The sequence below is a fragment of the Ambystoma mexicanum genome, chromosome 3p (genome assembly GCF_040938575.1).
Source record: "Ambystoma mexicanum isolate Mex_15411 chromosome 3p, UKY_AmexF1_1, whole genome shotgun sequence".
Lineage (NCBI taxonomy): Eukaryota > Metazoa > Chordata > Amphibia > Caudata > Ambystomatidae > Ambystoma > Ambystoma mexicanum.
This window is the reverse complement of record NC_090925.1, coordinates 1,116,212,704-1,116,237,832: the sequence shown is the minus strand read 5'-3', so window position 1 is coordinate 1,116,237,832 and position 25,129 is coordinate 1,116,212,704. Positions and strand designations below refer to the sequence as shown.

Genomic DNA, 25,129 nt, shown 5'->3' with positions numbered 1-25,129 from the left:
ACAAATGGCAGGCGCAGCGCCCATTGTTTTTCCACGATAGCTTACACTTCGATTAAGAGTACGGTGTGCTTTTGGTTTCTTCGCAGAACTGCGACACTCGAGAAAATGGCCTCCAAACCCCCGAAGACCAGGTTTAAGAAGTCTATGGATTGCAGCGCCAAGATGTCAAGATGTCGATAACTGATCCACATAGTCTTTGTGGTGTCTTGGTGTCGACCACAGGACTGCAGACTGTGGGTCCTGCCAGTACATGATGGGTAAGGCGTTAAAGGAGCGCAAGGGGAAACTAGCAAAGGGTAGCCCCCCTTTGAAATACCCATTAACACCATTGAACAGGCACTCGTTGGACGAGATGAGGGGTGACTCTCCATGGAGGAAGAGGTCGAAGAAACGCTCTTGCAGCGGTTCACACCACTCATCTTCTATAAAGATGAAAAAAGCTGCCATAGATCCCCTCCCCCACTTCATCTTCCATCAAAGTCTGCGATTCCAGCCAAAAGGGTGATTTTTAGGCAGGAGGTGCTTCAAATCTTCGAGAAGGCGTCCCGGCCCCCTCGAAGAAAGACAAAAAGCCATGTCCATGTCGCACCTTATAAAGCCGACAAGAAGTCCCAGGTGAAATCCCACGTGCCCTTGAGCCTACGACCCCTCAAACTATCAAGCCGACAAAGCTAATCCTCGTCCGTCGAAGACTCCGTAAGGGGTTGAGTCCTTCGAGGATCCCATGGGTGCTGATGGCGTCGAAGCCTGTGACGCCAAAAAACATCAAAGCCCTTGACGCAAACAGCGTCTAAACCCTCAATACTATTGGGGGAAATAAAAATACATTAAAAAAAAAAAACGCTTCCTAAAAGGGATTTCTTTTTAAGTCCTTATCTTCAATTTTTGAAGAGCATGAACCATCCGGCCAAGATACCACCCCCCTTTGGGCTCCAATAGAACCTCTAATGTTCCTGAGGCCTTCATTTTGGAGGAATCTAGAATTGAAGGACCTCCATGAAAACCTACAGAGAGCAAGTGGCATTGACAACTCGCCAGAGCTGGAGTTCGGAAAGCCAGCAGAACATGCAGCTACTTACTATAGCAATGTACAAAGTCATTGTTTGGTATGAGGCAGGCCAGCCCCTCTGTTTGAACAAGATGATCTGACTGAATCTTGATAAGGGAACCTCAAAAGGACTCTGTGTTGCCATTTCACATTGCCCTGCATAAGAGGGTTAAGGTAAATTGGGAGGTGCAGGAAACCAGCCCAACTCAACAAAAATCATACCCAAAAATACAGGCCTTCTAATAGCAATCCTGAATATCTATCCAGTCACCCAAAACTGGAAAGCTTGGTGGTCCAGGCGGCAACTTCCAACTCTAAGCAAGCAGCATACCCCATTATATCACCAGATGGAGACGATAAGTGGAGAAGAGGCTGCTTCCTGAGTTGAGGGATGGAAAGCAGTCAATATGGGTGTCTCTCGAGTCAGGTTTGGACTCTGCGGACAGCCTTAGCAGAGCCATGGCGGCGAGCACAGTCATAGGCAGGTTTGCATGGTTGAAGTCTGGATTTGCACCGGACGTGCGGTCCAGACTTCTCAACGTGCCCTTTGTCGGCACTCAACTGTTTGGCAGCAAGGCTGATGAGAGCCTTGAGAAGCTGCAGACCTCGAAGGCGGCAGCCCAATAACTCAGGGCTGCCATCAGACCACTACAATTGTCACACCCCAGTGCACCAGCTTGGAGGGGGTAGGTCATTTTGTTACTACTCATTTGGAAGAGCAAGAGGACTGACTGGTCAAAGGGGCCAAAGAAAGTTCCCTTGTGGTGGACGAGGAAGAGGTGCCCGGCCCGCCCATCAACTGCCGCTGCCTCAAAACCTCGGAGGCCTTCACCCAGAAAACCCAGGTGGGAGGCGCTCGCTTCAGATGCTTGGGTTTTGCAAAAAGTAGCCCAGTGTTACTGCCTTCCCTCTTTAAGAAGGCCTTGGGATCATCCACCGACCGGTTAGCGTTCTGGATCCGTTGTCTTTGCAGGACATTTTGAGCATGCTTGAGAAAGGTGCTATAATACTGATACCTGTGACGGAGAGGAGGAAAGGGTGGGACTAGCCCTATTTCTTAATCCCCAAGAAGGACTGAGGATTGAGACCCATCTTGGACTTGAGACAAGTTCAAGATGGTCACCCTTTATCAGATTCTTCAGGCCCTCCAACTTCAGGATTGGATGGTCTCATTTCATTGGACCGTAAAGGATGCTTACTTTCATGTGCCTATCCCTCCCAAGCACAAAGTACCCGAGGTTCGCCGTTGGTGTTTCTCATGATCAATTTTGAGTTCTGCCATTTGAGCGGACCTCCGCCCCAAGGGTTTTCACTAAGTTGGTGGCAGCGAGTCACTGGAGAGAATGGGGATTCAAGTCTACCCTTACCTGGACCATTGGCTAATAGGGGCCTGTTCTCCTGAATATTTCCTGTTACATCTCAGCATAACCTGCCACTCCTTCCACAGACTGGGCTTCTTTCTCAATTTCCAAAAGTTCCACATGATACCGTCTCTAAGACTCCAGTTCATCGTAACAGTCTTAGATGCGTCCTTTGGGAGGAGGTTGCGGGGAGAAAGCCTTGCCACCCGAGGTGAGGGCTCAACAGATGGTCACCCAATTCCCAAATGCCCAGCGTCTTCTGGCCTTTGACTTTTTGAGGTTGCTCGGCCTCATGGCATCCTGCATGTTCCTGCTGCCAGAGGCTCGTCTGTGAATGAGATCCCTCAGAACCAGTCTCCATCAGAGCCCAAACTACACATCAACCTTTTGGAGCTGAGGGCAATAGACTAGCGCTGAAGGCTTTTCTGCCCTCTGTACAGGGAAGGTATATAATGACTGCCAACAGAGTGCCCATGTACTACCTCAAGGTTGTGCAGGGTCACTACCACTGTGCAGAGACAATGCAGCTCTAATACTGGGCAATTCAAGAAGCAATCTCCCTAGTGGCAGTTCCCTGGCCAGAGAAGTGAATACGGTGGTGGATGCTCCGTGAAGGCAGAGCAGTCTCCCATGAGTGGGGGACCTAGCTCAGGAAGTCCTTCAAGAGATCAGTTTCAAACAGAAATGCAAACTGTTCTGCTCCAGTGTATTTCCCCCAAGAGGAGCTCTGCGGGATGCGGTCATAGTGGACTGGGACTTTCCACTCTTGTACCAGTTTCCTCCAGGCCCTCTCATTCCTCACATAAGGAGGTTAATAAAGTTTGGGAAATCCATGATTGTAATTGCTCCGGTTTGGAGCAGGAGGACGTGGTACCCAGACCTTCTGGACATGGCCATCTGCCATCCAATGCACCTTCTATAAAAAGAGGACCTTCTTTCATGAGGAGGGTCGGGTTCTCCATCCGGATGTCAGAGCACTCAACCTTCAGGTATGGTTTCTGAGAGGTTGAGATGCAAAGATTGGGACCTACCAGAAGACGTAATGGAGATTTTGCTTTCATTCAGAAGGCCAGCAACAAAGTCCCTGTGTTGCTGCCGTTGGAACAAATTCTGCAGCTGGTGCAGGGAAAAGAATGTGGAGCCTTATCAGTGCAATACACCTGTGGTGTTTGTCTTATTGCATCTGGTGCTCCAGATTGCAACCATCCAGGGGTACTTGGCAGTGCTTTCAATCTTTAAGCGCTCGTCCCAAGAAGCCTCATATTTCAAGAAGCCACTGATTGATCATTTTCTAAAGGGACACACATGTGTTCCCTGCAATCCAATTTCTGGTCCCGGTTTAGGTTTTAAATCTAGTACTGGAATTCCTTGTGTGCGTTCCCTTTTGAGCCGCTTCATTCCTGTCGGTTGAGACTGACTTTAAAGACTATCTTATTTGCTTTTAGATTTGGCCCGCAGGGTGAGCGAATTGCAAGCAATATCAAGTAAGCCACCATTTACACCGATTTGTAGGGACAAAGTTGACCTGAGGGTTAAACCCACTTTTCTTCCAAAAAATGGTATCCGACTTTTCTGCCTCCACACCCTAGTAAGGATGATGAAAGGCTAGACCCTAAAAGGGGTCTTAGTTTTTACATATCACGAATGGCTGAAATAAGACAAGATGACAAACTCCGGACAGTTGAGTCTTGCTTTCCCGAAACAAACATCCAGATCGATAATCCTATGCATTCCAGAAAGTCACAGGCTTGCAGGAAAGGATCCCCCCAGAAGGCCTGGGGGCTCGCTGAACATGGGCCTTGCAGAGAGGGGTGCCGGTTCACCTGCTCTACCATTCATACCTTCACAAAACACTGTCTGCCCACTGCTTCAGGCCAGGAGGGAGGATTTGGAAAGGCGGTTCTACATTCTATCCATGATTAAGCCTGAGAATGTTATGATTCGAAAAAAAATGCTTACACCTACCTCCAAACCTTGTACTGCTTTGGGAGTCTATCTAAAGATGAGCAATATGTAGCAGGACAGTCCATTCGAAGAACAATTCACTTTCCCATGCTAACGTTCTTTCGACTGGATGTACCTCCCTCGTATTCCTCATTGCCCCTCCCAGCCTACCCAGCAGTAGAATTTCTGTGCACTATTCCTTGCTTTCCTTTAATGTCTGGTACTGTCTTTGACACACGAATGCTGGTAATCCTGTGGGTTGATGGCGAGAAAACTGAACTGAATAACTGGTGCCATTTATACCTGCGATGACCTTGACTTCGAGGCCCTCGAGGGACATTGAGTCGACCGCAATGACGCACAGCGCTCTATGCCTAAAACCCAAAGCAGCTGACGCTGGAAGGGAAGGTATCTAAAGATGAATACCTGGGAGGAACATCCAGTCGAAAGAACGTTACCATGCGTAAGTAACTTGTTCGTTCTTCTCATTGCAGTCGCACTTGCATATGGAATCTACAAACAAGACCTGCCAGCCCCAGAGGAGAAGCCAAGAATTGTTGTCTTTGTTGACATGGGGCATTCTGCTTACCAGATTTCGGTGTGCGCTTTCAATAAAGGGAAACTAAAAGTGAGTCTAAAATATTGTCTTGGTTTCACTGGTTGTTTTTCTCTACAGAAGCTGTGCCTGGGAGCAGATTTAAGAAAAGTTGAGCATCCTTGTGTTGGCTGATAAACTGTTCTAGGTTAGGTTTTAATTTTTATGCTGAATCTACATCTGTAAGACCCCCCCCCCCCCCCAGCACTTTTGGCTGGACTTGTGATTTCTTTTTCTATGTTCCTGAATGAGTGAGCCCCCCCTCAACCCCCCCTCACTCTTTATTTTACTGTCCTTTTTTTGTGACTCTACATACTTGATTTTTGGAATTCTACTTTCCTATAACTTTTTTTGGGCACCTGCATTTTCCTATTTCAGCACATAGCACTTTCTGTGCAGGGTCCTGGGGTGCCCCTTGGGCTCCCCTTCGGATTGTCTCTTAGGTTCCTTGTGTTAACTACTGTTCCTAAGGGGTAGAATGATACTTTAATCCTTCCTACAATCCCCATTGTGAGATCAGCACACCACCTCATGTGGAGTGCTGAGGAGATGCCTAGTATCCCCTTTATCACAATTCTGGCTGCAGGCAGTCATTTTCTACTGACGTTTGTGTGATCTTTTCATTTTATTATTTATTATTTTATTTTTTTACTAGCAGGCTGTCAAACCAGCCCCGGTAATACAAGGGTGACCATTCATCTAGAATGGTGGCTTATAATTTTTCATCATTTATAGTGTGCTTGTCCTTTATTTGTCCTCCTGTCCTGTGGGGAGGTCCTGGTTTGATTTGTCTTTCGTGGGAGTCCTTTGTGTCGTCCGCCGAAGCTGCTGTCTGTCTTTGAAGACAGGAAGAGTCCAACTCTGTAGCATTTTGTCTTCTGCCATGCCTGGCTGGAACCAGTCCTAACTGGGAGGCCCAAACGTTTGAATGTAGCATGTGTAATTGGCTGAATTCCTGGATAAATGGCCTGGATCTGGAAGTTGAAGATAAGTCTAGCACTGGAGCTGAATCTGATGAGGAAGACGAGAAGACTACGACTGCTGCTGCTGATGCCAGCGACCGGAGATGCCTGCTGTGTAACTGCTGCCTGTGCTTACTCCTTCTTACTTGTGATCTTGGTGTCTTGAATATGACGACTCCGACCCTTGGACTGGTGGGATCAAGCTGTCTTAAGAAGACCTGCATTTCAAGCCATCCCACAACTAGATGTGACCTCTCTGGACTGCAAACTGCAATACATTGGGACCTAGTATCTGGGTGCTGTGCAACGTCTTCCAGTGAATGAATCTTGCCAAAACTTCAGTGGACTCCTGTTGGACTTCTAGAAGCATCATTTCACTCCTTGAAGTCCGCTCACCAGAGTGCTGGACCGAGCTAGCAAGGCGAATAGACCAGATGGCGACCGTTCCACATATGGCACCTTGAAAAAGGGTGCCAAATCCACAGCCGCAAGAAGCACCAAAGAATCCTTTGTTGGGAGCCTTTTCTGTTGACTGCTGCTGCATCTTCCGATCCAATTTCCTTTCTTTCGTCACCACGACCAAGAAACCAGAGACTGGGTCCTGTGCTGCTGCATAGTGAAGGCATCCTTCTGCAAGCTCTTCACTGCTGAGGTAATTTGTGGTGAGGGTAATACTTAGTCTTGTCGCTCCTCTTTGGCTAGGGTGGTGATTTGTGTAGTTGGTAGTTAACCCATACAGTTCGCCCAGGCCTAGCGCTAGAAAGCATCTAAGGAGCCTTCAATGAAGTCCCTCCACACTTTCTACTAACTATAAATTAAGTACTTTTGGACGAGAAATACTGTGGAACTCTGCATCGGTGGTTTATCTTGGGGCTGCCTACTGTTTGCTGCTGGACCAGTAGTGCACCCCTCCCCCCTTCTGCCTCAGATCACTCATGCCTTATGATAGGAAAGAACTTCTAAAGTATACGGCCTGACTAATAAATACAGTGCTAGCACATTTGACAATTAAGTACTTTGCAACACTTGTTTTAACTGATTATTTTTGAAATGGAATAAGTTAGTGTTCAGAAATAGTTTCTTACTTACCTGTGACTTGCTGACTGCCATTCTGAAAAGTAAACGTTTATTTACTTATGTATTGTGCCACTATTTTAGAAAGTAACAATACTGTATTCTTGAAACTGTATGTGAAAGTGTATTACCAATAGGGCTTTACTTAACTTAACTAGCACACTGCTATTCAAAGTTAGGATTACATATTAGTGCATTCTGCCATTCTGAAAAATGATTGTTATTACTTAACTTTAAATTGTTCCACTATTCTAAAAAGATGGGTGCAACTATAATTCCTGAAAGAATAAGTTATATATTTTGCAAGGTACTTACTTGTAACATTGTTGGTATAACTATATTATTCCTGGAACTGAATAAGCAAATTAGTTTACTACCGATGTGGTCTGCTTACCTTGAATTGCATTAATTCTAAACGTCTACTAATGTGCTTTTACTCCACATGAACAGCAGAATTCCATTCTAAATGAGGTTTCTCCAGCATGGGGTCTGGCATGGATTCACATGCTCATGAATATTCCCCTTCGTCAGGCTGGGAATCCTCGGTAAAGAAAAAACCAGTATCAGTTTCGTTTCTGATCTGTCTTTCGTAGTAGTAACCAATCACTGGTCTCTGCGTCATACTGACCACAGCCAATGACTGCCCTCTACCTAAGCACCGCCTCTGGCAGCCATCTTCAGATTTTTACCGCACGTTCATGTGTTGGGATCCTCGTGCTATTGCTCTCGAGCGTTAGTGCTATTTTTTTCACATTTTTTCTCAAAAACTTCATTTTTTCGGTCAAAAGAGCCTCAAGCTCCACCGACTCTCCATCCGATCAACGGGGACCCGTGTCGGAATCGTCTGCGCCTCTCAAGGGTGAAGATTTCGTTGAGCTACGCTTTTGGAGGACTCCAGAAGTTTCTCAGGCCCGATCATGGCCCAGGAGAAGGGAAGCTCGACGCCCGGAAAGCTGTTCAGGGTCTGCCCTGGATGCCAGCTGCAGAACGTCTTCAAGGAGGACGAACGCTCTTTTTGTCTTTACTGCCTGCATGAGGACAAGACGCACGTGGAGAAGGACTGTGCGTTTTGCTGCAACATGTCGGAGCGGACCATGAAGGACCGCCTTCAACGTCTCGCCAACTGGCTGGAAGGGAAGAGCCCGTCCGGCGAGAAGAAGAGGAAGAAATCCGAGCGGTCTTCTAAGACCTTTGAGGACGCCCCGGGGACGGGGGTCCAACATAAGGCCAAGCACCGCGAGTCCGCTGGCACCGGGAGCGCCGAACGGTCGGGCTCTACGGGCGCCAGGCTGGGCGCACCCTCCCCGGCACCATCAACCACGAGCCAACGCTCTGGGTCGGGTAAGAGGAAGGCCGAGCACCCGGCGAGGCTCCTAGAGAGGCCCCGGTCGAGCTCGAAGGGGGAGCGAGGCACTGTTCTCCCCCCCCCTCAAGGATAAGGCGGTGAGCGCACCTAAGGTGGTGAAGGCCTTAATCCATCCGGCCAAGCCCTCTATCGAGTCTGTCGCGGCGGCCCTGGCTCAGCCTGTGGAGGCTACGCCAGTGGTGGCGACCTCGGGGCTCAGTCTCCCTGCCACCTCGGAGGGAGTCCTCTTTTGTGCCCATCGATAGGACCCCCGTGAAATCCCCCGTGGGGAAGAAAAAAGGGGGGGCAGGGCGTCGTCGTAGATCCAGCCTCAACCTCGGAGGAGGAGCTGGTCGAAGTCTTAAGCCACGGCCTCGGCGTGGAAGAAGACCGGCCCGTCTGGATGGATCCCGACGCAGGTGACGACGACATCGTCGAGGGTACCGACGGGGCCCCTGATCGCCCGTCGGATTCCCCTCTGCCAGCGCCGCGAGACAGCTCGGCGGCCATTTTGTTGGCTATACAGTCCTTATGCTCAGAGATAAGGACGAGACTACCGTTGGCGACGGAACCTCTCCCGTCGGGGGACCCAGAACCGGGACCTTCTGGGGTTCCCCCTACCAAGAAAAGAAGGATCCACCCTCCTCCTTTTCAGCCGTCGCGCCCCTTCCAGCCCTCCTCCCCGTCCACCCGAGGGGATGATACGGGGACTGACACGGCAGCGACGGGTACGGACGACTAGGTATACGACGAGGATGTACCGTCGTCGCCTCCCACCAGGGCTTCTCCGCCCGACGAGATTGGATCGTTCCACTCCATGATCGCCAGGGCATCCGAGCTTTTCCAACTCTGCCCTGAGGAGAAGAAGGAAGGTTTCCTTTATCAGCGGCGCGAGGCCAAGAGGAAGATGGTCCTCGCAGTGACTCTATTGGACGACATTTGGGATGAGGGCCTCACCCTCCTCAGGAACCCTTCCACGACGCAAGCTAGAAGAGACCGGTACGAGAAAAAGTACCGGGTCCCGGACACGGCCCCCCTGTGCCTCCGGGCGCAGCCTACCCCGGACTCTGTCGTCTCAGCGGCGGCCAGGAAAAAAGCGGGGGGGGGGGGGTGCGGCCTCCACATCGACTTCCCCACCGGACGGCGAGGGAAAGAAATTGGACGCTATGGGACGCAGAGTCATCTCGTCTTCAGCGACGACGATTAAAGCTGCCAACGCCTTGGCTATCGTGGCCCGATACGACAGGGAGCTCTGGTACAAACTGGCTCCCCTGCTGGACTTCTTGCTGGACGACAAGAGGGCAGAGGCCCTGGAGATCCTGCAGGAAGGTGAGGTGGCTTCGGACCACACCATTACCGTTGCGACGGACATCGCCGACACTGGGTTCTGCCAGTTGGGCAACGGCGTTTGCCTTAGGCGGCGTGGATGGCTCAAGGCTACGGACTTCCGTCAAGACGTTCAGACCAGAGTCCTGGACATGCCCTTCGATGGGGAACAACCTGTTTGGGAAAACAGTGGACGATTCCCTTCAGGCCATTAAAGCGGACACCGAGACGGCCCGGGCCCTTGGAGTTCTGCAACAACGACGGACGCCCTTTCGGAGCAGCGGAGGCAAGGGCGCCTCCAAAGGTGCCGGCGGCGGTTTCTCCTCCTACCGTCAAGCGGCCCGCTCGTCGTCTCAGGAGGCCTACAGAGGACGAGGCAAGTCTGGCGGACCCCGCCGTCGTCGCCAAGGACAAGGCGGCAAAGCCTCGTCGAAGCAGGATTGAACCGGCCGTGGGGTCGGGCCGGCTGGCGAGCTTCGTCAGCGTGTGGGAGTCCATCTCCACCGACCGTTGGGTGCTGGACGCCTTGGCCCGGGGCCACGCGCTCGATTTTCAAAGAAAGTGTCCGCGCGCCCCCCCCGTGGCCAGGAAAGAACTTCACGTCCCTCAACTTCTCCTGGAGGTAAAGGAGATGCTCAGGAAGGGCGCCATCGAACTCGTCCCAAAGAGGCTTCGGGGCTCCGGAGTTTACTCGAGATACTTCCTCGTGAAGAAGAAGACGGGGGATGGCGCCCCATCCTGGACCTGCGACGTCTGAACAAGTTCATCAATGCGCAAAAGTTCCGGATGGTCACCCTCCAGCACGTCCTGGGTCAGCTTGGAGGAAGGAGACTTCCTGTCGTCGTTGGATTTGGAGGATGCCTACTTCCATATTCCCATCCTGAAGGGGCACCGAAAATTCCTCAGGTTTGTGGTCCAAGGGCGTCATTACCAGTTCAAAGCCCTCCCCTTCGGACTACGGTCGGCACCCAGGGTGTTCACCAAGTGCCTCGCACCGGTGGCGGCGCAGCTGCACCGCGAAGGGATCCACGTCTACCCCTACCTGGACGACTGGCTCATCCGAGCCAAGACAAGGGAGCTCGCCGTGGTTCACACGGCAAGGACCGTCCAACTTCTCACGGACCTGGGATTCTCCGTGAACTACGCCAAATCCCACCTGGTACCCGCGCAAGACGCTCTGTTTCTGGGAGCGAGGCTCAACAGCGTCCCTTCTGGCCTCCCCGTCGGAGGAGAGGACCAGGACCATCCTGGGCAAGGTGCTGCGGATGTTGGTGGCCGACGCGGCCAAGGTGAGGTCCATCAAGTCCCTCCTCGGAATGATGTCTTCCTGCATCTACCTCATTCCCATGTGCAGGCTCCGGATGCGCCCGTTGCAGGAGTTCCTGGACGCGCGCTGGATCCAAACGACGGGCAGCTTCGAGGAAAGGGTCCCACTCGACAAGAGTTTCCGACGAGCGATCCGGTGGTGGGGCACCCGCGCGCATCTGACGGCGGGCATGGATTTCCAGACCCCATCCCACCAGGAGACAGTGACCATGGATGCCTCCCTGGAAGGGTGGGGAGCGCACACCGAAAATCTGCACGCAAGAGGCCTTTGGCTCCCGACGGAGAAATCCTTACATATCAACGTCCTGGAGCTCCGTGCAGTGTTTTGGGCCCTCGGGTCCTTCCTTCCGTCCCTCAAGGGCAAGGTGGTGAGGATTTTCACCGACACCACCACCATGTTTTACATCAGGAAACAGGGCGGAACCAGGTCCCCAGCACTGTCCAAGGAGGCGCAGGACCTGTGGCATTGGGCAGTCGCCCAAGGGATGTTTCTGGTGCCGTTTCATCTGGCAGGGATAAAAACCATCGCCGACTCACTCAGCAGGGAGCTGCGCTCGTGCCACGAGTGGGAACTACGGCAGGATCTAGTGGATTGCCTCTTCCGACGGTGGGGCACACCCCAGATCGACCTGACGGCGACGAACTCCAAGTGCCGGAGGTTCGCCAGCAGGTTTCCCCAGGTGAGGAGCATGGGCGATGCTTTCTCGTTCCCCTGGGAGGGCCTGTTCCTCTACGCGTTCCCTCCTTTGCCACTGCTAATCCGGCTCGTCAACCAGCTCAAGAGGTCACGGTGCAGGATGATCCTCGTCGCACCTGCGTGGCCGAGGCAGATATGGTTCCCGGACCTTCTGGACTTGTCAGCGTCCCCGCCAATCAAGCTGCCGGTGGACGCGGATCTGCTCTCCAGGGAAGGAGGCGCCATCCTCCACCACGACCCGAAATCGCTGAACTTGCTGGCCTGGCTCCTGCAGCGCTAGAGTTTGGAGGATACGACATACCGGCCGACTGCAGAGAGGTTCTTGCAAAGGCCAGGGCGTCCTTGACTCTTAAATGCTACGGACACAAATGGAAGAGGTTCTCTGTCTGGTGCCACGCACAGAAGATTAACCCTCTACGGATTACGGCTCCCCAAGTACTGCCGTACCTGCTGACGCTGGCCAAAGCTGGACTGGCACACGCGTCCATCAAGATTCATCTTGCTGGGATCTCCCGATACACCAGAACCACGGGGCGGACGTCCTTGTGGTCTCATCGTCTGGTGAAGGAGTTCATGAAGGGACTGTTCAGATTGTTCCCGCCGGTGATGGCTTCGGCCCCGGCGTGGGAGCTCAACGTGGTGCTGACCAAGCTCATGGGGACCTCCGTTCGAGCCTCTGCACTCGGCCCCGTTGAAGTTTCTGTCGTGGAAAACAGCGTTTCTTGTGGCCATCACCTCCGCACGACGGGTGGGAGAGATCCAGGCCCTTTCCTGCAAGGCCCCGTACTTGACTTTTCACGACACGAGGGTAGTGCTCAGGACGCACCCCTCCTTCATGCCCAAGGTACCGTCGGACTTCCACCTCAACGAACCCTTGGTGTTGCCTGTATTCTTCCCGTCGCCTTCGTCGCCGGCTGAGAGGACTTTGCACTCGCTGGATGTGGCTAGAGCGCTGAAGTTCTACGTGGACCGCACGAAGTGTTTTCGGAAGACGTCACAACTCTTTGTGAATTTTGGACCTGTCAATCAGGGGAAGGCTCTCTCGAAGGCTTCCATTTCCAGATGGCTCTCCGGCTGTATCATGTACTGTCATCGGTTGGCAAACCGACCACTGCCTGGCCGTCCGAGAGCCCATTCCACCAGAGCGATCGCAGCTACCACGGCGTTCCTTTCTGGTGTGCCCCTGCTGGACATATGCAGGGCTGCTACGTGGAGGTCGACTGACACCTTCACGAAGTTCTACTGCGTCGATCGGGATTCCAGGGAGGAGTCCAGGGTCGGCCAAGCAGTGCTGCGCAACCTGTTCGCCTGAGGTGAGCCTGGTAGGGAGGTAAGATGCTTAATGTTGAGTTTGATGTAATGCTTAATGTTGAGCCTTTGCCACCTCCCGTGGTTGTGCATGTGTGTACTGCTATGTATTCTTTATTCATGAGCATGTGAATCCATGCCAGACCCCATGCTGGAGAAGGAACAAGTTACTTACCTGTAACTGTTGTTCTCCAGCATGGGTCTGGCATGGATTCACATGTGAACCCTCCCGCCTACCCCTCTGCGGCTCTTCACTTGGTCATACTGCCACTTCACGTGCTTCCAAATCTGAAGATGGCTGCCAGAGGCGGTGCTTAGGTAGAGGGCAGTCATTGGCTGTGGTCAGTATGACGCAGAGACCAGTGATTGGTTACTACTACGAAAGACAGATCAGAAACGAAACTGATACTGGTTTTTTCTTTACCGAGGAGTCCCAGCCTGACGACAGGGAATATTCATGAGCATGTGAATCCATGCCAGACCCATGCTGGAGAACAACAGTTACAGGTAAGTAACTTGTTCCTTATTCTTTAGTTTACATGCAGTGTTGGTTTTTATAATGGTTTCTGACTTAACTTTGTAAAGCATTCGCTCTACCTAGGTGTATATATACATTCTGATGCTTGTTAATCTGCTTTGAATCGCATGCTGTGCATATAGTCCCGACATCTAGATGCAAAGTATTGCATCTTGTCTTTCGAGTATCGAAAGGGGACGTTGGCATAGGCGTGTCTGTAACACTATCCCTAACGTGATAAATCCTCACGCGTCGGTCCCTCAGATTGTGTTTTTCCACCCAGCTAGCTGTTCGCCTTATGCGGAGCTCTATCAAAAATTGCAGTTTGTAAAAAGCCAGACCTTTGGTCATTTTGTACAACATCCGTCCCCTCTTCGATTAATGAGCCACCTCCGAAGACGGAACAAACTTCGACGGCTGGCGTTCTGGTCGACCACGTAGCCAGGCTTCAGGCCGGCCTACACAGTAGGGAGAGTGGGGCCTGGGGGTTCCCTTTCTTTTAAGAATGTGTTTCCTTCTCCCCTCTCTTTGCCCCTTTGGTTTTGTCGTTTTTTACCTTACCCTATGGACAAGAATCCATTTAAATTTTGCCTTTCCTGTAAGGGAAAATTTCCCTGGAAAGACTATCGCCCCTGGTTCAACAAGCGTCTTCCCCTCAACCACACTGAAGCATCTTGTCGGCACTGTAAGCTCCTTTGTCGTAAGACTATAAGGGATCGTTGTGTAAAACGGTAGGCGGCCTATACAATCTCGCAGGCAGAGGGTTGCTCCCCCGCTGCCGAAAGCGACGATGCCCATAGCGACGACCATGGCTGACATCATTGACCTGACAACTGAGCCGGCTCGCTCCAAGTCGTCCGTCCCGGCCCCAATGGGCACGACGCAAGTCCTGCTATGGGGAGGTTATACCCCGGCGACGACTCGCCCACATCACATGGGACTAAACACACAACCCATGGTACCGTCGCGGCCTATCAGTCGAAACGGACCAAGGCGTCGATGGATGCATTGGGTTCCTTGACACCTGTCAATTAGCAGGATCGGCAGCACTTGCTGCAACCGCGTCAGCGGCATGCATCCGGGCATTCTGTAACGAAGGGTGCCAGCACCAAATCCCATGTTGACACACCTTCTAAGAGTGCGCCGACACTTAAAACCCTTGTCGCGCTGAAATTTTCAAAGCAGCCACCCTCTCAGCCTAAACACCATCCTGTAACGCTGAGCATCAGTGAAGGTCTCGCAAAGATTGTCTGGGCGGCAGATAAAGGCAAGGATACATCGAAGGACTCATCCAAAGGTCCGAAAGGGCCTTAAGTAAATCAAAAGGCGCCAGAACGCCCCAAAGAGCATTGGGACTTTACAGAGAGTCCCCAGTCTTTGTCTAAGACTCGGTGAAAAAGCTTGACGTTCTAAACTACAGGATTCCCCCCCCCTCCCCCCTTTTCCCCCCTCCTTAGACACTTCTGGGTCATCTAAATGGACTAGGGAGACCTTTGAGGGGTTAATGAACAGGCTAGAGAAATTTCTGAGAGGTTTACCCCAAAAAGGCCTTGTGAGGAGATCCCTTATATTGTACCCTCAGTAACTAAATATCAGAGGACCTCAGACCCCCTCCATGAGGTCTTCGATCTATCAGACCCTGAAGAGGTTCCTCCTGACCCTTATGCACAGCATCCTTATGCACAGGGGATGATCTTTTCGGTGATCCTCGTGATCACACTCCGAATTGGGGAGATGACGAACCTGTAAGAGGTGGATAGCCCCCTCTTTACAACCTCTCAGAGTAGAGCTGTTAATCCCGGAGTGGAGAAACTATTTTGACCCTCCCCTACCGATCCCCCTATATATCAGAGGTCCTGCTACACTAGACTTTCTGGTGGTCACGACTGAGGATAGGTGCGGGGGGTGGAGGGGTCCCCTTGTCTACAGGTGAGTCGCCACCAGACAAGGAGTGTAAAAGGTTATATGCTCTGGGGAAAAGAATAACCACTGCTGCGGCTTACTCCACGCGTATAGACAATAACACTACCCTAGTGGCTAGTTATTCAGATGTCCATTGGAACGTATTGCTAGAGGGCTTGCAGGAGGATTCCGAACCAGTGGGCACCCGCCTACTAGCAATCGTAGTGGAGGGCAAGCAAGTTGATCATAACATTCTGAAGAATACTTTGGATGCTGCTAAAATAGCTGGTGTCTCTTTGGCACAAGATACCCTGTTAAAACGCCATGCCTGGCTGAGAAATTTCTGGTTTAAACCAGTCTGACATCTTTGATTAACAAACCCGTTGAAGATTCTAATCTGTTAGGAAAAGCGGTGGACGAGACACTGGAGACCACCAAAAAAGAACATAAGACCCTCCAGTCCTTGCTGAAAAGGTCTTTGAGTAATTTGGTTCAAAGAATGGGAAGTTCTCGACCGCTTCTTTCTCAACCGATCATATCAACGTCCCGTCCCCCTAAACCCCGATTATCAATTGTTTCCTGAGCCATACTGGTCATCAGGACAAGGTTCTAACACCCCCATTACTTAACATCCCAGAGGACGTCGAAAGGGAAGGGGTCGCAACGCCACCTCTAGAGGCTCCCCGGCATCTGGTCAAAAATGACTGTAGTCCGGGTCCACTCCCGTGCCTCCTCGGTCGGGAGACAATTGACATCTTTTCTGCATGCATGGGAGGGTATCGCATCGGACGAGTGGGTGCTCAAGACGGTCACCCATGGTACTGTGTAGAGTTCAGCCGGCCACCTCATTTCAGACCCTCAAGATCCAGGTTCCTGACACAGGAACACCTCCGGATCCTGCTACAAGAGGTCAAGATCCTGCAGGAAAAGGGCACCATCAAAGTTGTCCCCGTTCTACTGGTAAACAAGGCTATTTAGTGTACTTCCTTGTACCCAAAAAGGAACTAACCATGTGCCGTGTGCTAGACTTGTGCCCACCAAACAAGTTTGTCAAACCCCAAAAGTTGTGTATAGTGACCCTGCACAAAGTAATTAACTCTTCTCATGAAGTGGAGTACATGGCAACATTGAATATGAAAGATGCCTACTTTCATATTCAATGCTGCCTGCACAGAGTACCTAAAGTTCATGATAGAGGGCAAGCACCATCATTTCAAGGTCTTTCCCTCAGCATTCCCTCAGCCCGAGGGTATTGACAAAGGTACTGCAGTGGCAGAGGCTTACCTGCGCAGGCAATCCATTCCAGTTTATCCTTACATCGGCAACTGGCTCATAAATGGGGGCTACTACGAAACATGCCTAGCAAATACTCGATGGACGGTCGATCTTTTATTCAGTCTTGGATTCTCCATAAACGAGAAGCAATCTAGCTTCGACCCCAGTCAAGTCGAGCAGTTTCAAGGGGCTCTTATTCAGACAGAAGACGTGCTCGGCTTGCCCCTCCTATAAGAGGGTTGGAAACATGCTGTTTCAAATCCATCACTATGTAGCCGGTCACAAGGTGACGGTACGCAAGGCCATGCTACTGCTAGGTATGATGGCGTCCTGCATTTACTTGGTTCCTCTCGTGCGTTAGCGCATGCGCCCCATGCAAGAGTGGCTAAACGGCCAATGGTGTCAGTCCAGCGGACTATGGGACGATCTAGTGGTTGTCTCGGCAGCCCTCGTTCTCTCTCTGTAGTGGTGATTGAGGGAAAAACCTCTTGAAGGGGGAAGACCTTCACCACCCCAGCAGTAGAAGCCACTCTCATGATGCATGCATCCCTCACGGGGTCGGGGGGGCGGGGGGTGGGGACTCTCCTTTATCAGACGGCGCACAGGGTTTGGCCCCCAGCGGTAGCTTGTAACCACATAAACCTATTGGAACTATTAGTGGTGTTCAAAGCACTGAAAGTCTTTCAGACGCAGCTACAGGGAAAGACAGTACTGATCCTCATGGATAGCACCACCGCCATGAATTACCTAAACCAGCAGGAGGGCACTCATTCTCCAGGGTTGTCCAAACTATCTCGGAACATTTGGAAGTGGGCTCTCAAACACAAGATGTTTCTGTTGTCTCCTTGTTTCAGGGGAACTCAATCTTCTGGCAGGTGTGCTCAGCCGAGACTTCCTACAGCCCTAGTACGAGTATGAATGGCGACTACACAAAGACATCATCTCCAAGGTTTTCGCAGAATGGGTTTTCCCAGAGATCGACTTGTTGTCAACTCTGGAACTCACAATGCCCATATTACGCCTCCAGGTACCCTCAGAACCAGTTCAACGGGAGCGGTCTCTGGATAACATGGTCAGGGAGATTTGTTTATGGTTTGCATCCCTGCCCCCGCCCCAACTCCCCTACTCAACAAGTTTGTGCACAAGATGCACCAGGAAGCAGTGACCATTATCATGGTGGACCCAATATGGCCGCGCCAACCCTGGTTCTCCCTTCTGATGGAAATGTCTCTTCCCGCTGATGAAACTGCCTTGCCCTTCAAACATGTTTTCTCAGGGGGGGTGGTGTAGTAAATACTCCATCCATGCCTGCAAACTCTCAATTTAGCGGCCTGGCTCCTGAAATCCTTTGGGCATCTCCAGCTTCCCCAGAGATGCATGGATATACTCAAAGGCAAGGAATCCGAACACTAGACTTTGCTACTCCAATAAATGGAAATGCTTTGGTATATGGTGTAATAACAAGGACATCAATCCCATTGAATGTTCCCCTACACAGATCGTGTTATACCTGACTCGCCTGCTGGACTCAGGTCTTGTATTCAATTCCCTGAAGGTTCACCTAGCTGCACTTTCAGCCTACACTACGTCCCAGTAGAACGTATCTTGGTGGAAGATCCCAGTGATTAAAGCTTTTATGGAAGGGGTTAAGAGAACGTATCCTCCCATTTCCAACTTGGCTCCTGGATTGTGACCTTAATGTGGTGTTAGCCAGACTTAGGGGGTCTTTCTTTGAACCTATGCACAAAGCAAGCCTAAAAGCACTCGCTTACAAGACAGCCTTCCTAGTGGCAGTCACTGCCATATGAAGAGTTGAACTACAAGCCCTTTCTATTCTATACCTTTGTGTCACAATTCATAGTAGATAGTTCTGCACACTCACCCAAGTTTTGCGCCTAAATTAATTTCAAAGTTCCATGTGAACCAGTCTATAGAACTGCCTAAATTCTTCCAGTACCCTACCACCATGGCATAAAAAAGCATGCACCACTAGATGTGCAGAGGGCGGCCATTATTTATTTATTTTTTGGCTCTCGCATGTAAAAAAAGTACTTTTTCTGAATTTTTTTAAAAAAAGTTTTTAATATATTTTTTTTTGACTTTCGACTTTTTTGTTTTCGATTTTAGGACTATAAACCGCTGGTAGACTAGGGGACCCTGTCTCTAAATCGGCTATCTCTAAATGGATTGTCAACTGCATTAAACTCTGCTAGTCTCTTGCCAAGAGGGTATTACCCTTCAAGCCTAGAGCACTCTACTCGAGCCACGGGGGCTTCCATAGCATTCATTGCAAATGTTCCTCTCGAGTCCATTCGCAAAGTGGCGACCTGGTGTTCTGTACACACCTTTACAAAACACTATTGCCTAGACACTCGCTCCAGGTCTGATTCTCAGGTGGGACAAGCATTACTTAGACATCTTTTCACTACTGTTCCTTCTCACATCCCACCTCCGACTCAGGTACTGCTCGCTAGTCTATGCACAGCATGTGAATCTAAGCAGATAGAATCATCAGAAATGCTGTTACGGTAAATCATGCCATACTTATGTATGGTTACAATAATGGTTTATCAGTTTTTTTTGTTGAACTATATCTATGCTGCATGTCACCCTCCTAAGATGAGCCTGGCTGTGCTGCGATTGTTAGCACCTACCACTATTTTGAGTAGTGCAGCTTTTTTTTTTTTTTTTTTTTTTTTGTACATTTTGAAACCTGTTTAAACTTTTTTTTTTTTTTTGGAACAGTTATTTTAAACAAACACTCCAAACATTACAACCATTTAGGACGTTCATTATTAATGTTAAGACATTACATTATTTAATGCTCTCCGCCGTCCTCGCCCCTCCCTCCCCCAAAAACTTGAGCCTTTGTATCTGTGCCATCCACCTGAGCATCTTCAGGTGTCTCAATTATCGTCAACTTATCCCAGTCTTCCGTTTCATGATTGACCTGGTGAGTGTTTGCCATCAAGGTCACCAGTTTTCTCCAGGCCATCAGGGGGCCTACCCCCCCCCCCCCCTCCAATGACTGCTTCATACCAGGCTGCAGTTTCTGCTTCAGCCCATTTCAGGAGGTCTGCCCACCACATCTCCACTCTAGGCCGATGGGCCGCTTTCCAGCACATTGCAATTCTGCGCTTGGCCAAGATATAGGCCAGGTCTTTCATCTTGCTAATGTTTTAGATTACGTGGCATAGGGAAACTCCCAAGGATACATGCCCAAGCAGACCCCACGTCAAGCACCACCCCCCTAATGGCCATTCTCGTCTTCAGTTCTACCCAGAATCTCCACCTCTGGGCAAGCCCAGAACATATGCAACAGCCCAACCTCCTCCCCGCACCTGGGGCATTTCTGTATAGCCGAACCTGGCTATTCTATGCTCTGTGGGTGACGTACAGCTGGATCTGCTGGAGTCTCGCATTCCGGGACACCTTCTTGTACCTTTGGGCTCTATCCCATTGTCCCTCTGTCATTGGTTCATTGAGTAGTGCAGCCTTATACTAAGAGTTGGTGTTTCTTTATTGCAAAAGGTATAGTTTCATAAAGCCCCTTTGGGTGGACTTTAGAAAAACTATCTGAACACTGATTCTATTTTTGGCAATTTCTGAAGCTTGGTGCTCAACACCTACGAGTGGGAGTTGCACACCTACTCCTTGTTGCCCTTGTGTTGGGGGACTGGGGGGGTTTGCAGACCTGGATTTGTTTGCATTCCCTCTGAATTCCAAGTGCTCCAGTTTGTTTTATGGGCATGGGGTATCTGGGAGATGCCTCCCAGATCTGTTGGCAGTGCTGCAGGTGTTGTGTTCCCGCTCACCCCTCTGCTCCAAAGGACCATCCGCAAGTTCCAGGCTTTGGTGGGTTGCAGCCTCATCCTGTTTGCCCCCCCACTGGCCTTCGAAACCATGGTTTTCAGATGAGCTGCACGTGTGCTTCCTGACACAGCAGGGCGGAGCAGTGGAACAGCTGGACCTGGCCAAGCTGGCCATAGTGGCCTGGTTCCTGACCAGTTGAGGCTTCAGCATGCTCTAGTCTCAGGTGACAACTGGTACATCATTCAGCAGGCCAGGAGGCCCTCGCCTCGGTCCCAGTATATAAGAGCAAGTTGACAAGGTTTTGCCATTGGGCTCTGACCAGGGTCTGGACCCTGTCCTTTGTCCTCTGGATGACCTACTGGCATTTGCAGCACACCTGGCTCGCTCTTCCAGGGCGGCCATTGGGGCTTGCAAGAATTCCCCCGAGCATGTTTCCCGTGGCCAACCCGGTGGTTAAGGCCCACCTTAAGGGGTTGTCTAGGCTTTTTCCCCCGGTGCATAGGCCTCACCTGGTCTGGGACCTCAATGTGGTTCTTGCAGCTTTGCAGTGCAAGCCTTTCGAACTGATGGGCGTTGTTGACATCCATTTAGCGACACTAAAAAGTTATACTGGTGGCTCTCAACTCAGCATGCAGGGTTAGTGAGCTGCAGGTGTTGTCTTTGTGCAAGCCTTTTATAGCGACATGGTCATCTTGTGCACTCGCCCAAACATCTTGCCCAACGTGGTCTCTCGATTTTATCTGAATCAAGAGATCTGCCTGACAGTTTTCTTCCCGAACATGCAGTCTACGGCACGGAGGGCTCTTCGTTCGTTAGACCTTAAGAGAGTGCTCAAGTTTTCAGTTCTTTGGCAAAATCCTTCAAGAAATCTGATGCATTGTTTGACTTTTAGGCGCTACTCCCCTGGGTCTCAGGCCTCCAAGGCTTCCATCGCCCGTGGGATGGTTCAAGCCATTTCGGAGGTGTACGCGGCCATGGGTGTTTGTCAAGATTGTATGCAGTACCCTTTGGGTGCACTACAACAACCCTGACCACCTTGCAAAAGGAACCCAACCTTTGGTACAAGGTTGGTAGCGTGTTGAGCAGCCAGGCTTATCTCAAGAGGGGTCAATGTGACCTGTAGGGGAGTTAGAGATTCAGTGACAAGTATACAAATAAACTCCTATACACAAGTTTTCTTGATTAGACAATTATTAATTTAACAGAAGGGAGCAATATAAAGCAACACACAAATACTTCAAAATACACACTTAGTTTTCTATATACGCAAATACCCATTTGGGATGGCCCACACACACTACCTACACTCTCAGGTGACTTCAATTGTTAGGGTGCTGGGAACATTAATATATCAAAGTTGCTTTTAGAATATTATTGAGAGGAGTGTCAAAGAAGAGGTTTTGGAATCTGTCAAGTGCTCTCACAATTTAAAAAAAAAAAAAATGCTAAGTCGTTAACTCTTTCCTTTTTGAGGAAGACCAAACATAAGCAGAGGTGAGAACAGTCATTCAGGGAGCCAGGCCAGCCAATGTTAAGTTAGCAAAAGTCAAGGGGAACTGAAACACTTCTTGTAGGTAATTAAGTCTTGCACAATGTTTTAGAAGTCTTTGTAGAATAAGAAGAAATCAAAGTAGGACCACAAGCTGATTAGGCTCGTGAGGTAAAGAAGCGGTTGGCAACTGTACAAAAGCAACCAAGACAAGCGAGGATGCACAACAAGAGGTAAGTTCAGTACCTTTAGGTTGAAGAAAAGTGCAGCAGATGGCTTCTGTTCCTCTGCAGCTCTGCAGATCCTGGTGTTCCTGGGCCTCAGTCGTTGGGACAAGAGAGAGGACTTCTGGGCACTCCTGCACTACAATGGGATGGTCACCGACCGCAATCAGCAATCTTCACACAAGTGTCACTTCGGTGTTTCTGCTCCTCGTGACTACAGCAAATGGCAACACTGCGGTTCCTGGCTGTGGAGATGGACTTTCCTTGCATCTGGGGTCCCGCGCTCTGAGGGGGCTCAGGCTCGGTCAGTCATGCTTCCTGGTAGTCCGTAGGATCTTCCTGGAGCTCTTGGCCAGCTTACAAACGGCTTACAAACAACGCACATGATCTGGTGTAATCCGGTCTGGTAGTATGCTAAGCGCTAATATGAACTAAGAGTAGCCAGGTATCTAAACGTTTTGAGGTGAGGCGCCGGCGGGTGAGGCGTTCCCATTCCCCAGACTACACCCTTGCACCTCAACGCGTTAAGGATTTTGGGTACACTGCACGTCACTATAAGGATAGTGTTAGACACACATATGTCGACGTCCCTTTTCAACTTTCGAAAAACAAGATGCAATGTTCTGCGGTGACCACTGGATGTCAGACTATGCACAGCATGTGAATCTAACAGATACAACCATCAGAAATGCTTTTACAGTAATCTGTTTTGGCAGTCAAGAAGTTTGCTGATCGGTAATTGTCGAAATACCGATTACGTGATTACTAAAAAAGATGAACAAGTTATTTCTTACATGGTAACGTTCTTTCGATGGGATGTTCCTCCGACGTATTACTTATCTTGATAGATTTACTTCCAGCTTGCTGGCCTCGGAATTTTTTTTTTAGTAGAGGGTGCTGCGCATTGACGTCCCTAGAGTTGGTGTCCCTCGACACCAGCCTCCATATCGGCGCCAATGTCATCATGCGTATAAATAGACTTGCGCAGCATCCGTTGCTCAGTTCCGTTTTTCTGCGCTTCGTGGGCCTCGACTCGTGTTGCTCAGTTTGTTATTCAAGTAGATTCTACTTCTTCCTCGAGTATATCTTTCTCTTTTTGATGGCTTCCTCATCTGAATCGTCGACCCCCACAGTCAAGCTTCAAAAAGTGTTGAGGTTGTGGAAAGGAAATGTCATTGACGGATCCTCAATGGATCAGTTTGTGGTGCCTGGGATTGGAGCACCATTGTTCAGAATGTGAGTACTGCATGTCCATGACGGTGAAAGCCTTGAAGGAGCGTAAGGGGAAGCTCGAAAGAGGTAAGACTTAAAACTTCTACTCCTGCGAAAGTTTCCTCGGCAGAGACGTTAGTCTCCTGGCCGTCGCAGGAAATGTTCTCGTTCGAGGTATTGAAGCAGTTCCCATCACTCTTCGAGATCCAAACTTTCGAAAGAGGCGTTGAAGCTCTCCCCCTTCTTCGTCTTCTGTTTCCCCGGAAAGGGTCCAAAACGCAGCTCTCCAGCTAAGTGGGAGGAATTCTGTAAAAAGATGCTTAGCGTCGTCGAGAAAATGGCCTTGACCCCCCCTCGGAGATGGCTAAATGTGATACCCTGGGTGAAAGACCCGAAAAATCAAAATGCTGTGAGTCGTTGCACCCGGCGAAAGAAACTGCCCGAGGGCGTCGCAAACCCTCGAGCAAAGGCAGTAAGACTGCATCATCGACGCCATTATCAAAGGGCCCATCGACGCATAGATGGGTCGAATCGATGACGTCCTCGATGCCGACACCGATAAAGGATAAACCTACAACTGTCACTACTTCAGTCAGTAGTCATACCGAGGGCTTCCACCATGACCCCGAATGTCGTCGATAACCTCGACGACTCAGAGTAGGATTCCGATCCTCTCGAGTTCTTCAAGGTCGCGTCATACTTTTCTCCAGCATGGGGTCTGGCATGGATTCACATGCTCATGAATATTCCCCGTCAGGCTGGGAATCCTCGGTAAAGAAAAAACCAGTATCAGTTTCATTTCTGATCTGTCTTTCGTAGTAATAACCAATCGCTGGTCTCTGCGTCATACTGACCACAGCCAATGACTGCCCTCTACCTAAGCACCGCCTCTGGCAGCCATCTTCAGATTTTTACCGCACGTTCATGTGTTGGGATCCTCGTGCTATTGCTCTCGAGCGTTGGTGCTATTTTTTCACGTTTTTTCTCAAAAACTTCGTTTTTTTTCGGTCAAAAGAGCCTCAAGCTCCACCGACTCTCCATCCGATCAACGGGGACCCGTGTCGGATTCGTCTGCGCCCCTCAAGGGTGAAGATTTCGTCGAGCTACGTTTTTGGAGGACTCCAGAAGCTTCTCAGGCCCGGACATGGCCCTGGAGAAGGGAAACTCGACGCCCGGAAAGCTGTTCAGGGTCTGCCCTGGATGCCAGCTGCAGAACGTCTTTAAGGAGGACGAACACTCCTTTTGTCTCTACTGCTTACATGAGGACAAGACGCACGTGGAGAAGGACTGTGCGTTTTGCGGCAATATGTCGGAGCGGACCATGAAGGACCGCCATCAACGCCTCGCCAACTGGCTGGAAGGGAAGAGCCCGTCAGGCGAGAAGAAGAGGAAGAAATCCGAGCGGTCTTCTAAGACCTTTGAGGACGTCCCGGCGACAGGGGTCCAACACAAGGCCAAGCACCGCGAGTCCGCTGGCACCGGGAGCGCCGAACGGTCGGGCTCTACGGGCGCCAGGCAGGGCGCACCCTCCCCGGCACCTTCAGCCACGAGCCAACGCTCTGGGTCGGGTAAGAGGAAGGGCGAGCACCCGGCGAGGCTCCTGGAGAGGCCCCGGTCGAGCTCGAAGGCCCCATCGGAGGGGGAGCGAGGCAGTGTCCCGCCCCTCAAGGATAAGGCGGTGAGCGCACCTAAGGTGGTGTGAAGGCCTTAA

At 50.6% G+C, this 25,129-nt stretch overlaps 1 protein-coding gene across 1 annotated transcript in view; it reads left to right on the top strand.

The window, feature by feature from the left end:
- Positions 1-25,129, top strand: part of HSPA4 (heat shock protein family A (Hsp70) member 4) — a 711,161-nt gene that overhangs the window by 182,963 nt on the left and 503,069 nt on the right. The window contains exon 6 of the mRNA XM_069652484.1: positions 4,848-4,981. Coding sequence (XP_069508585.1) covers positions 4,848-4,981 — 134 coding nt within the window. The remainder of the gene's footprint in view (positions 1-4,847; positions 4,982-25,129) is intronic.